The sequence below is a fragment of the Schistocerca cancellata genome, chromosome 2 (assembly GCF_023864275.1).
Source record: "Schistocerca cancellata isolate TAMUIC-IGC-003103 chromosome 2, iqSchCanc2.1, whole genome shotgun sequence".
NCBI lineage: Eukaryota > Metazoa > Arthropoda > Insecta > Orthoptera > Acrididae > Schistocerca > Schistocerca cancellata.
The window spans coordinates 330,277,021-330,289,613 of record NC_064627.1 but is presented as its reverse complement, the minus strand read 5'-3'; the positions used below and the strand labels follow the sequence as shown (position 1 = coordinate 330,289,613).

General features: G+C 38.0%; 1 protein-coding gene across 4 annotated transcripts in view; it reads left to right on the top strand.

The window, feature by feature from the left end:
* LOC126145446 (protein spaetzle 4) overlaps nt 1–12,593 on the top strand; it is a 67,847-nt gene that overhangs the window by 47,069 nt on the left and 8,185 nt on the right. For 2 of the 4 annotated variants that reach the window (XM_049915559.1, XM_049915558.1), the window contains exons 2-3: nt 4,697–4,842; nt 6,149–6,811. In XM_049915559.1, coding sequence (XP_049771516.1) covers nt 4,697–4,842; nt 6,149–6,811 — 809 coding nt within the window. Of the gene's footprint in view, nt 1–1,777; nt 1,854–4,696; nt 4,855–6,148; nt 6,812–12,593 lie in introns of those variants that run through there. The other 2 variants (XM_049915561.1, XM_049915560.1) reach the window with 2 other exon arrangements.

The following is a 12,593-nucleotide window of genomic DNA, read 5'->3' as shown; positions in this document are numbered from 1 at the left end:
GGTCTCTAATGAAGCCGCCCGTCGAGACTGCCTTCCACGCGAGGTCTTCGCCGATATATAACACAAACCTACTTTCCACACTAACTGCGTTTCTCCCTTCACTCTTGTCAACATTTCTCCCAGAGGTCTACCTCTCTTATATCCAATGATATGTTGCTGGCCGTATGGTGTGAATATGAAACACTCTCTCGTGATAATATAGTGACACGCTGCTGTTTGCATTATTTTCTAAACATATGGCCTTGTAGAAAATTTTACTTATAAAATACCGACAAACAATACTTTCCGCGTAAACTAACTTGACACTCGGCACGGTGGCTGTTGGGAGCGACCATAAGTGGGAAATGCCTTTACAGCCGCTCGCCTATGCCACTGCGTCGAGTGTCAACTAAGTTTGCGCAGAGAGATATACCTACGTTTTACGTTGAAATAATGGCATTTACTCTTTACTACGCAATTATGCACGAGTGAAAGTTCTGTGACAGTGCTGATACTGTATGGACTTGAGTATGTGAAGTCATAATGTTTCTGTTATCAGTGTGCATTTTACAACTATGCTTCATTCTGAAGTCGTCAGTCTTCTGATTGGTTTTATGAAGGACACATGTTCATTTCTTCTGCCAACCCCTTCATCCCAGAATGGCACTTAGAGCCGAAGTCTTCAATTATTTATTGGATGTATTGGCGCCGTTCCTTTTTTCAAGACTCAGAATACTCACAATTATAAATGTATACACCTGTGTGTCTGTAATCTATATTAAGAACATAATTTCAAAATTTAATGCCAGAGGGGAAATACATGAGCACAACACCAGGGCTAAGGGTAACTTAGACATACCACGCCACAGATTAGCAAGAACAGGAAATTTCCACAAAGTTAACCCACTCAAAATGTTCAATAAACTGCCAATTCATGTTCAGTCTATGGATGTAATTTTTTAAAAAAATTAAGTGCTGCAGCTGGCTGTCAGATCATCCATTCTATGATATTAAAGAAATCTTTGAGATGCCTGAGCAGGATATTAGCATTTAAAAGTTGTCAGTAATTAAACATATTATGTGCTGTGGTTAATCATGTGTAATTACATAGTATATACAATAAACAATACAATAGTATATTATATTAGATTATAGTATAGCTTTTTGCATTAACTTTTAGAAGCCATCCTGGTGTAATTTGGTACACTGCCATGCTCGAAAAGTATCCTATAATGTACTGACACTTGTTTTTTATTATTCTATATGTACTAGTACATCCTGCATGACAAAGCCAATATCATAGTAAAATGATCTATGGTGAGCAAAAATCTTGATTTACATGAGGGCTAGGTGGGGCTGCATTCCCACCCTATCTTCAGGGAAAGAAAAAAATAGTGTAGTCAGGTGTTTTTATTTCAAGTAAATGTCTTAAAAATCAGTATTATTCAGGTTTTTAATAGGTTCTGAACTGGAACTTTTTCACTTGTCTTCCAAAATATTAAAAACATTTCATACGTCTAGATCTAGCCCCCCCCCCCCCCCCACCTCCCCTACAAACTCTCATATGGGTGCCTTTGGTTGTATGTGTGCAATCTCTGACTTCCCTTACAATTTTTTTCCTATAAACTCTCTTTACTGCCATGGAAGTTATTCTCCAATGTCTTAATATCTGCTGTGTCAGCCTGCCCTTCCTGCTTTACATGTTCCTTTCGTCACAGGCTCTGCAGGGAACCACCTCATTTCTTATATTATCAATCTATCTAATTTTCAACATCCTTCTACAGCACCACAGTACAAACATCCACTGGTAGATTCTCTTCTTTTCCTATTTTCCCCATCCATGATTCACTACCATACAGTACTGTCCTCTGAATGTAAGTTATCAATTTTTTCCTCAAATTAAGACTGGTTATATTACAGATGTCTATTTTCTATCAATAAATATCAGTTAGCCTATCCGCTGAAATGGAGATTAGAGCTGCTCCGTTTCAGCTGTGACATTCTTTTAGTTCAAAGTTTATTTGCATGTTGTTGTTGTTGTGGTCTTCAGTCCTGAGACTGGTTTGATGCAGCTCTCCATGCTACTCTATCCTGTGCAAGCTTCTTCATCTCCCAGTACCTACTGCAACCTACATCCTTCTGAATCTGCTTAGTGAATTCATCTCTTGGTCTCCCCCTACGATTTTTACCCTCCACACTGCCCTCCAATACTAAATTGGTGATCCCTTGATGCCTCAGAACATGTCCTATCAACCGATCCCTTCTTCTAGTCAGGTTGTGCCACAAACTTCTCTTCTCCCCAATCCTATTCAATACCTCCTCATTAGTTATGTGATCTACCCATCTAATCTTCAGCATTCTTCTGTAGCACTACATTTCGAAAGCTTCTATTCTCTTCTTGTCCAAACTATTTACCGTCCAGGTTTCACTTCCATACATGGCTACACTCCATACAAATACTTTCAGAAATGACTTCCTGGCACTTAAATCTATACTTGATGTTAACAAATTTCTCTTCTTCAGAAACGCTTTCCTTGCCATTGCCAGTCTACATTTTATATCCTCTCTACTTCGACCATCATCAGTTATTTTGCTCCCCAAATAGCAAAACTCCTTTACTACTTTAAGTGTCTCATTTCCTAATCTAATACCCTCAACATCACCCGACTTAATTCGACTACATTCCATTATCCTCGTTTTGCTTTTGTTGATGTTCATCTTATATCCTCCCTTCAAGACACCATCCATTCCGTTCAACTGCTCTTCCAAGTCCTTTGCTGTCTCTGACAGAATTACAATGTCATCAGCGAACCTCAAAGTTTTTGTTTCTTCTCCATGGATTTTAATACCTACTCCGAATTTTTCTTTTGTTTCCTTTACTGCTTGCTCAATATACAGATTGAATAACATCGGGGAGAGGCTGCAACCCTGTCTTACTCCCTTCCCAACCACTGCTTCCCTTTCATGTCCCTTGACTCTTATAACTGCCATCTGGTTTCTGTACAAATTGTAAATAGCCTTTCGCTCTCTGTATTTTACCCCTGCCAGCTTTAGAATTTGAAAGAGAGTATTTATTTGCATATGTTTCTGATATGCGTGGAGACAGCTGGTTCCAAACGAGATTAATTAAACCTAGATTAATTTTAGTTGTTAGTGCAAACACATGCATCAAAATGCTAATAGACACTTAATTATTTCCTTGCCCCTACTATGTCAATTTACTGGCCTTGAGTTTAAGCATTAGTATATATTTTAGTTTGAAATGTAGATAAATGTGCAACAGGTTTGTGAATTAAAGGCCACATAAACATAAAGGCACATAACAAGAAAACAAAAGAATTTGGAATTGTGTGCTTATTACTGCACTACAGTCCATAAAATTTTAAATGAAAGTCTTACTGCCATTCATTCAACTAAAATTTTACAGGTATTAAGCCTGCAATTTATGTTGTTAATACCTCTTCAAACTGGTTTTATTAGCATGACCAATAATAATATGTGTACCGTTCCCGTACTTTAGGGATAGTTAATGATAGCGTTTCTTTATGGATAATTAATGATAGCTTTTTATCTAAGAACCTACATTGTCCTTAGATTTAGCTACAATATGATTTATTACTGTGATTTTGTCAACAAATAATGTCCTAATATGTGATGAATGGAGCAAAAGTTTAATATATTGGTTACGTAGATAGCAATGTAGCTAGAAAAGTTCAGTTATCCTTCATACATTTGTGTTGTTCTTATGCTGAAACACACACAGATGTAACAGTTCCCTCTCTTATGCTTTGTTTACACTTTTGCTTGATCTTCTTCAAGGATTGCTACTTCTCCATTTCTCCTTTCCAGATGAGTTTACTCGAGGTATTTCTGAGAGCTATGTGTAAACTCTTATTTGAGAAGATGGTGGTTCTGATCCTGGCCCAGCTACTTTTAATTTAAGTTTTCAGCAGTTTCCCTAAATCACTTTGAGTGAATGACCGAATGCTTCTTTCAAGGAGGTAATAAAATATAATTTCCTGACTCATCCTTTTTCAAACCCAAGCTTGTGCTCTCTAATGACCTCAATGTTTAAGATACAACAAACTCTAAATTCCATTAGTTTTCAAAGTTTGGCAGTTTGCAATGACTATGTGAAGACACCTCTTAAGTCACCTTGTCATGCTATTAATTGTTAATATACAGATGATTCATGTTTCAATGAGCTCACTGATCCCAAAAGCAAGTCGTCATACTGGGAAAATATCACTCCCCGACCCTAACAGTAGAAAATTTTATATTCATGATTAACACTATTTTTTGTTTTGATATTATCCAGCATGAAGAGAGAAAGTAAGTTAGTGTTTGATATTCCATGAATATAGGGATTATTAGACGTACAATACTTGATAGGTTCTATTGTCTGGGTTAGGAAAAATTTCATAAGAAGACACATTAAAAAGGCTCTAAATCTGTGTCTCTCTCTTAAACAAGGTTGGTTGATACATTAAAACCTGAGAATATATATTACCTCTTCCAATTATTGGGCCCTTCCATAAATTAGAAAGCTGTTAGCATCTTACAAACAGTAAGCAACAGAGACAAAAATAGGTGAACATCTTAGAAACTAATCACTGTAACATTGCTTCAAGCATGTCACAATAGTGCCCATTTTCTTGTTCATAGTTGTGTGTATACACACCCACATTTTTCATAACAATGTAATTGTCTTTTACAGATTATTCTAAGTTGCATTCACATTTTACATGCATATGATGGCTATTCGTCATGTGCAAAACCATACAGGACATCTAAATCTCATGAACCACCATGTGACTTTCAGAAGCAATCATGGTGCACAGTCCCTGGAAGTGCCTACCCCTGGTGAGTGCACTTGTAAGTAGTCAAGCCAAAGAGATGTTAAACCATGATAATTCAGAAAATAAATTATTTCAATTTAATACATTTTAAGTACACGTAAGAGTTACCAAGGCCACGCTCTTAAATTCCCTGAAGAATTTTGATAATATAACCATAATTTATGAGATGCACATTGGCAGCTCATAGTGTAGAGGTTAGTGTTACTGTATCTAGATCACAGAGTCTGGTTTGGATTCCCAACTGGTTCAAAGGTTCTCTTTGGTTGGGAATTGGTTGCTAGTATAATGTTTATCATTTCATCTCATCTCACATTCATCGCAAAGATGTTCATTTCACCAACAATGTGTCAAATGGAAATACTTGCACCAGGTGGCTGAACAACCCCAGATAGGGTCTCCCAGCCAAAAACACCATATGATCATTTAATTTCATGAGATGCATGGTGTCAATATGTATGATGCATTATGTACTTCTTATCTTGATGTTGATGCTGAAATCCACAAGGAAAAAGACCTAGGGTGTCATGTTAGTCCTAAAAATCTCGGCAGTTAGACCAAACTCTTTGAGATTGGTTGATGCCAGTTTCAAGAGTGTACTTCTATCTGAACACCACACCAGATTCAGTCAATAGAACTGAGCTCAAGTAACATGCAAACAATCTCATGTTTACAGTGTGTCAATCTAACTTCTCTGAAACAATTTGGGAACAGTGTAATAACATGTTGTTACTCAAGTGGGGAAAGAAACAGTTCAGTCCACCAACGGCTTCAAGTATCAGATATACGAGGTATCATAGCATGTGTCCAGCCACCAATTCTCGTGTATCTGATCAGACTCTAATTCTGCAATCAGTTTTTTGTGGGAAATTGTCTGATCATCATGTTTGCATTTGTTACACTTGCAGCCACTAATAGGTCTGACAACATGATTTTTATGCGAAATATGAGAAACAATTCCATGTTGCAAGCCAATAGGGATAGTGTCAGCTGTTCCTAATTTAACTGCCCATAGGTGTACAGTGGCATAAATTAAATTGATTTTATTACAACAACTTAAAATGCATATAAACATCCAGGGCCTTAAAAAGAAATTTTAATGTTATATGATACTCAAATATCTTTCACACATGCATTACCATACAGTTCATCATAGAATAAGACTTTGTTGCATCAAAGACAATTACTCTAAATATTAAAATTCTGTAATGTTAATGTTCTTCACTGAGACAGTTCAAATATTGCATGTTTTTTTTTTGTTGTTTTAATGAAGTTTGCTTTTAAATATAGTAATCCTGTTTGGAATCTTCTAGGCATGCAGTTCGTCGATTTGTCCAGGAGAACCATGGCCTGATGCGAAGAATGTATGGTGAAGAAAGACACATTTCCGTTCTCAGAGCTGAAATTGTGTCCAATGATGTGAATTACATGCACGACAATGAATGGAAGCTTGGAGAATCGCGAAGAACATCATTCAGAAATAAGGCTCCTGTGACAAGTGCCACTACAAAGGAACAGAAGCAAGAAGCTCCCTCTTCATCTACCTCAACTGAATCTCCTCAAGGAACAACTACAAACACTAAGAGCACTACACAGAACACGACACAGAATCTGAAGCCATCTCCACTAACCACTACCAATTTTTCCTCAAAGTATAATACCACCCAGCATACAACTGTAACACCTGCCAGCACACTGCTGACAACTACTGCTCAAGATAACAGTACAAGTTTCATTGGAGACTCTACAGAAGACAGCTTTATGGGATCAAGCCTTGTGCCAGATCTTATTACTGATCAGATTGACATTACAACTGACACAGTTATTGTTACAAATACTCACATAACTACTACTGAAGGGACAACCAGTACAACAGCACAGCTACTGAAGGAGGACGTTTCAGAAACTATGCTTTTTCAAGATGCACAAGCAAAGCATAAGGAACAGCCACTGCCAGCACACAGACTTCGAGGAGTGTAAGTAATTTGTCTGAAAATCACAGTACTGAGATATAAAAACTCTACTGTATAATAAAGTTTTAATTTTATTATTGCCATACATTGAAGAAAATGTTACTTCACTATTGAAGTAGGGCTACTTCTTCTAATTTAATTCTGAATCTGTTTTTGGAAAGGAAGTATATCAATAGAGTTACTGATATTCACTTCCAGAGTTTTTGTTGTGGAATTTATGTACGAAGGAAAAAAGTATTTTGCTCCTTAAAGCAGTAGAATTTCTACACACTGTAAAATATTGTACATACTTGTGGTATACACACTTGCTGCAAGTTTCACAACTCCTTATATCTGACATGAACCTCAATCTGTTAATTTTCAATGGTGGTTCCTCACAATCTTTTGTTCACTTGTAGCAAGAAGTATTTTATACTTAATGACTATCTCTGTTATGAAACCCAAGGATACCATATTTTTCATTTCATTTGATTGAGTTTATTTTTATTCCTACTGTGTGGTGTGTCATCATTCCATTCCTTGCTGTTGAGTCGAGTGATGAAAACACTGTCATTGTGAGTTACATGCAAAACACCTGATGCAATTTGAGATATATATATATATCTTTTTAAGTAAATACAGTAAGTTCAAAGACTTCTCAACTGTTTCATATCCTTAGTAAAACAAGATTTGTCCCACAGTGCAAAAAAAAAAAAAAAAAAAAAAATAAATAAATAAATAAATAAATAAAAAAGTATCTGCTAGCTTTCAACCTTATCATTTTCTTCAGGTATATGAGCAAATTTATTTGCTGGAAACCAAATCCAGTGAATATGGTAGGTGAACAAGAGTGTTGAAGTGAAAGTTGTGCAGTTTCTCTACAATCCAGAACTTGGAAAAGTTTATTGTGATGGAAAACAACTTTCTTCTTCACCACATGAACTGCATGTTTCAGTGTGTTGAGTAATTAAATGTAATACACTCCCCAATTAGAGTTCCATCCTTACAGAGGACATACATCAGGAATCCACATAATTGCAGCTGTGATACTTTGTGCTGATGCAACTGTTTCTTTTACCTTCTTTGGTGCACTGTTGTCACCCACTGCTTCGACTATTTATGTCTCTGGCTTTTAACTATAAATCCACAGCGTATGTATCTTCAACTCACAGAGGACATCATTATATTGTTGGCTGTTTAGGTTTTTGAAGGCTCTGACATCTCTTCATCTTTTGTGGCTGCACAGTAACACTTAACTCAGCACCTCAGTTTTCAAATAATTGAAAACTCTGAAAATACTTTATTATAGGCCTTAACTCAGCAGAATGTATGATTTTTTATATGTTCACCACAAACAAGCAACTAACCATGCATGTCTGGAACATCACAGTGCACATACAGGGCTATTACAAATGATTGAAGCGATTTCATAAATTCACTGTAGCTCCATTCATTGACATGGTCACGACACACTACAGATACGTAGAAAAACTCGTAAAGTTTTGTTCGGCTGAAGCCGCACTTCAGGTTTCTGCTGTCAGAGCGCAGTGAGACAAAATGGCGACAGGAGCCGAGAAAGCGTATGTCGTGCTTGAAATGCGCTCACATCAGTCAGTCATAACAGTGCAACGACACTTCAGGACGAAGTTCAACAAAGATCCACCAATTGCTAACTCCATTCAGCGATGGTATGCGCAGTTTAAAGCTTCTGGATGCCTCTGTAAGGGGAAATCAACGGGTCGGCCTGCAGTGAGCGAAGAAACGGTTGAGCGCGTGCGGCAAAGTTTCACGCGTAGCCCGCGGAAAATTGGCTCATGCCAGAACTGGAGACCGACAGCGCCGACTTCATCTTTCAACAGGATGGTGCTCCACCGCACTTTCGTCATCATCTTCGGCATTTCTTAAACAGGAGATTGGAAAACCAATGGATCGGTCATGGTGGAGATCCTGATAAGCAATTCATGTCATGGCCTCCACGCTCTCCCGACTTAACCCCATGCGATTTCTTTCTGTGGGGTTATGTGAAAGATTCAGTGTTTAAACCTCCTCTACCAAGAAACGTGCTAGAACTGCGAGCTCGCATCAACAATGCTTTCGAACTCATTGATGGGGACATGCTGCGCCGAGTGTGGGAGGAACTTGATTATCAGCTTGATGTCTGCCGAATCACTAAAGGGGCACATATCGAACATTTGTGAATGCCTAAAAAAACTTTTTGAGTTTTTGTATGTGTGTGCAAAGCATTGTGAAAATATCTCAAATAATAAAGTTATTGTAGAGCTGTGAAATCGCTTCAATCATTTGTAATAACCCTGTATAAACATTCAGATGTTTCTAATGTAGTAGTTTTTCCATATAGATACCATAGGTGAAAGCTTCTGGTATGATACTTGTATAACTATTTCGGTCGTTGTAGGTAAATGTGGGGCTTTCAGCACCAGAGAGGTTTACAGGGATGTATAAATCCCTTGAGTATAGTTTTTCAACATATTACATCAGTTTTTTTTATTTCTTTTTAACTTAAGCTTTTCGTGCCTTATCCTGAATAATGAAACTCTGTGCCTGGAAATTTGTCCCTGCACCAAACTGAGAAACTGTGGTATGCAAAGGTTTTTGTGTTCTGTCATAGGCTATTTTCTAATAGCAGGTTGGAAGAGGGAAACGATGGAGTGAGGTGGCGGGCAAGGAAAGATTAATAGTAGTCAGACAGCTGAGTAAACACTTGTTGTTCATGGTTGTGCCCTACAAAGTGCTATACTTTAGTGGTATAACGTTTATGGCATTTTCAGAAAGAATGTGTGTTTGGAATAGGTGTTTATCGTTCAAAACTACTGCCAGGCATGTGAATTTCATGTGTCACAAAACTGCTTATGTATATTCACTGGAAAAAGTTCAAAAAATGAGTGCATTTTACTGCATACCTTCACAATCGCAAATATTTTATGACTTGGCTGAGGGTTTTTACTGTTTGAAATATGGTATCTTTGTACAAAATTTAAAATGGTGTGGGGTAGTAGACTCAGCAGGTTCATGATATTTTCCTTATCTACATGATAAAGAAGTAAACATTACATTGGTTTTAGTTCTAGGAAATCCTGCAGTGACTGAAACTAACTCGCATCATGTATATTCATAGGAATTATGTTATTTCATGGCTTTTTCTTGATACACTGTTATGATCATATCATCGTTTTTGAAGGCCACAGTCTTGTACAGATACTCAGGAGTGTTATTCATGCACTCTGGAACGTCCATTATAATTTTGTTTATTGTACCAAGCAAGCTGGTTTGTTGGTTTCCAGACGTTTTGCTGGAAAAAGTGAAGTGGAAAAAGGTGGCACACACATTACTTCCTTTAGTTGAGTATGGACTCAAAAATTTCTTCACTACAATTTCACTAAGATTTAGAGTCTTTATTGACAATTATCGTGTACTTCTGCTCATACTTGTCAGGTTTTGGAGCTGTGAAGTGACATATACACTGGGAGAGGAGCAACTGCTCACTGACACAAATATGTAGGCTAGAAATGTATGTGCTTTGAAAGTTTTCTGTGAATCCCTCCCTTGCATCTGCAATAAGAGCAAACTTGTCACCTTTTAGTCACTCCAACCTCACTGAACTCGAATCAAACCTGAGGAACCTCATGATTACTCTAAAGCGATTATGTGATATTGCAGATTAGTAAAATTGTATTCCCCATTTCTGTTCCTTTGAATTCAGTGGCATCCATAATATACAGAGTTGTATGAAATGCATCAAACTCTTATAACAGTAATGACCATTCTTCACCTCCCAACACACTACATGCCTCTGTTTTAAGTGCAATTTTAAATGTTCTATGAGGTTTCAGGATTGCAGCTGGATCATGCTGACTTCTTTCCGCAGTATTATGACTGGCAACCATTCAACCATCAAGTGAGTGTCCACCACTGCAGACTGCCAGTTCATGGCATCAGCTTTGTAGCAAAAACTGGCCCGGAAACTCGTGTGCATTGGTGGCTGTCACCGGAGTGTCCTCTGTCGAAATCAATGCCCTCTGCAAAGACTGTTCCATCTGTGGCACGCAAGCACGTGCATAAAGGTGAAACCGCATGTCTGCCTTCTGTTGGAATGTGTACTTGTCGCTAAAAACAAATGTGAGATGTCTCTTTAGAATAAAATGCTTTCTCTCAGAAGAAATTAAAGAGAGAACCAGGTCCCAAGCCTTGTCCAATTTAAAGCTGCCATCATAATTTATAAGGTTTTGAGGTAGACATATTTCTGCACATTCTTTGATTACTGAATCCCAAAAGGATCTTGTTGGAGCCAAGATTTTTGTGGCAGGGTAGTCCATAGAATGTCCAGTGGTAATACAATGATCAGCTATGACTGACTTACTGGACTGTGGAAGGCGAGTGTGGCACTCATGTCCAACACACCTTTCATGTACTGTGTGTATCGTCTGACCTAAAGATGGTTTGCCACACTGGCTAGAAATTTTGTAAGTCTCGGCCCTTGCAGACCCAGATCATACTTCACTGAACCGATAAGGGCACTAATCTTTGCTGGTGCCTGTAAGATTACTTTAACTTGATGTTTCCTTAGGATTCGGCCTAGTTAAGACAAATCCCACCCTCATGGAAGATAAAAAGGCTTCTCTCACTATTATGCAGTAGCAGTCCCCAGCGGCAGTCACTCTACTGAAGATGGCTGGACAGTTGCCAGAAGAAATATTGTAGCCAGAAGTCAAAATGCTCCAGCTGCAATCATGAAACATCATAGAACATTCAGTACATAATGAAACTTCAAGAATCACGATTTTGAATGTATTTGAGAATAAGTTCATCAATAAACAAATACCAAGCACTTGAGCAAAAGAATCATGATAAAACCAGAATTCTCCCAAAGAACATGTTGCTGTCAGTGCCTCCCAAGACTTCTAATTTTGGTAGGAACTACACTCCACTTTTGCAGTGCCTGAGTTATTCTGAATTACGATGCAATGTTCCTTTGGATGTGTGTGCATGTGTGAAGGAAAAGTTATCATGGTGACTACAGCTGTTATGAAATACATTAAATGTATCCACAATTGTGAATGTGGACAACAATCAGCTATGTAATGGAATGACAATGAAAATTTTTTGCTGGAGCAGACACGAACCCAGATTTCCCACTTGTCGTGAGCGGTCATCTTACCATTTGGTTCTCAGAGCATAACTCGTGGCCAGACCCATACTTCCAAATGTCATCAATCATATGTCTGCAACCTGTACTCGTATATCCATTATGTATATTCCTGTGCAGGGGAGAAATTTTACTTGAAAGTTGCTCGCCCAGTGTTGGCGGATAAATAAGATATTGCAGTGCCTATGGCATTCTGAATTACGATGCAATGTTCCTTTGGACATGGTTGACGACATTTGGAAGTTTGGATCTGGCTGCTGCGAGTCATGCTGGATAGCCAAATGGTAAGGTGATTGCTTGCAATAAGCAGGAAATCCAGGTTCGAGTCCTGGTCCGATAAAAATTTTCGTTGTCCTCATTCCATTACACAGCTGATGGTTGTCCATATTTACAACGGAGAATACATTTAAAGTACCTCCCACTTTGTTCCGTCAGGAGATTCTACCTCTGTACTGACAGTCATATTACTGAGGAAGCTGTCAAAGATGTTGCATGTAGTTTCACACCTGCATTCCAGCAGAAGATGCAAGGAAGGCTACCAACAGTGTGTAATAATTGGCAGTGTTTAGTTTATTCAGTGGAACAAAAAATTATAGCAGCGGGTTTATAATTTTTTCTCAAAAACTACGTATTTGACAGTGT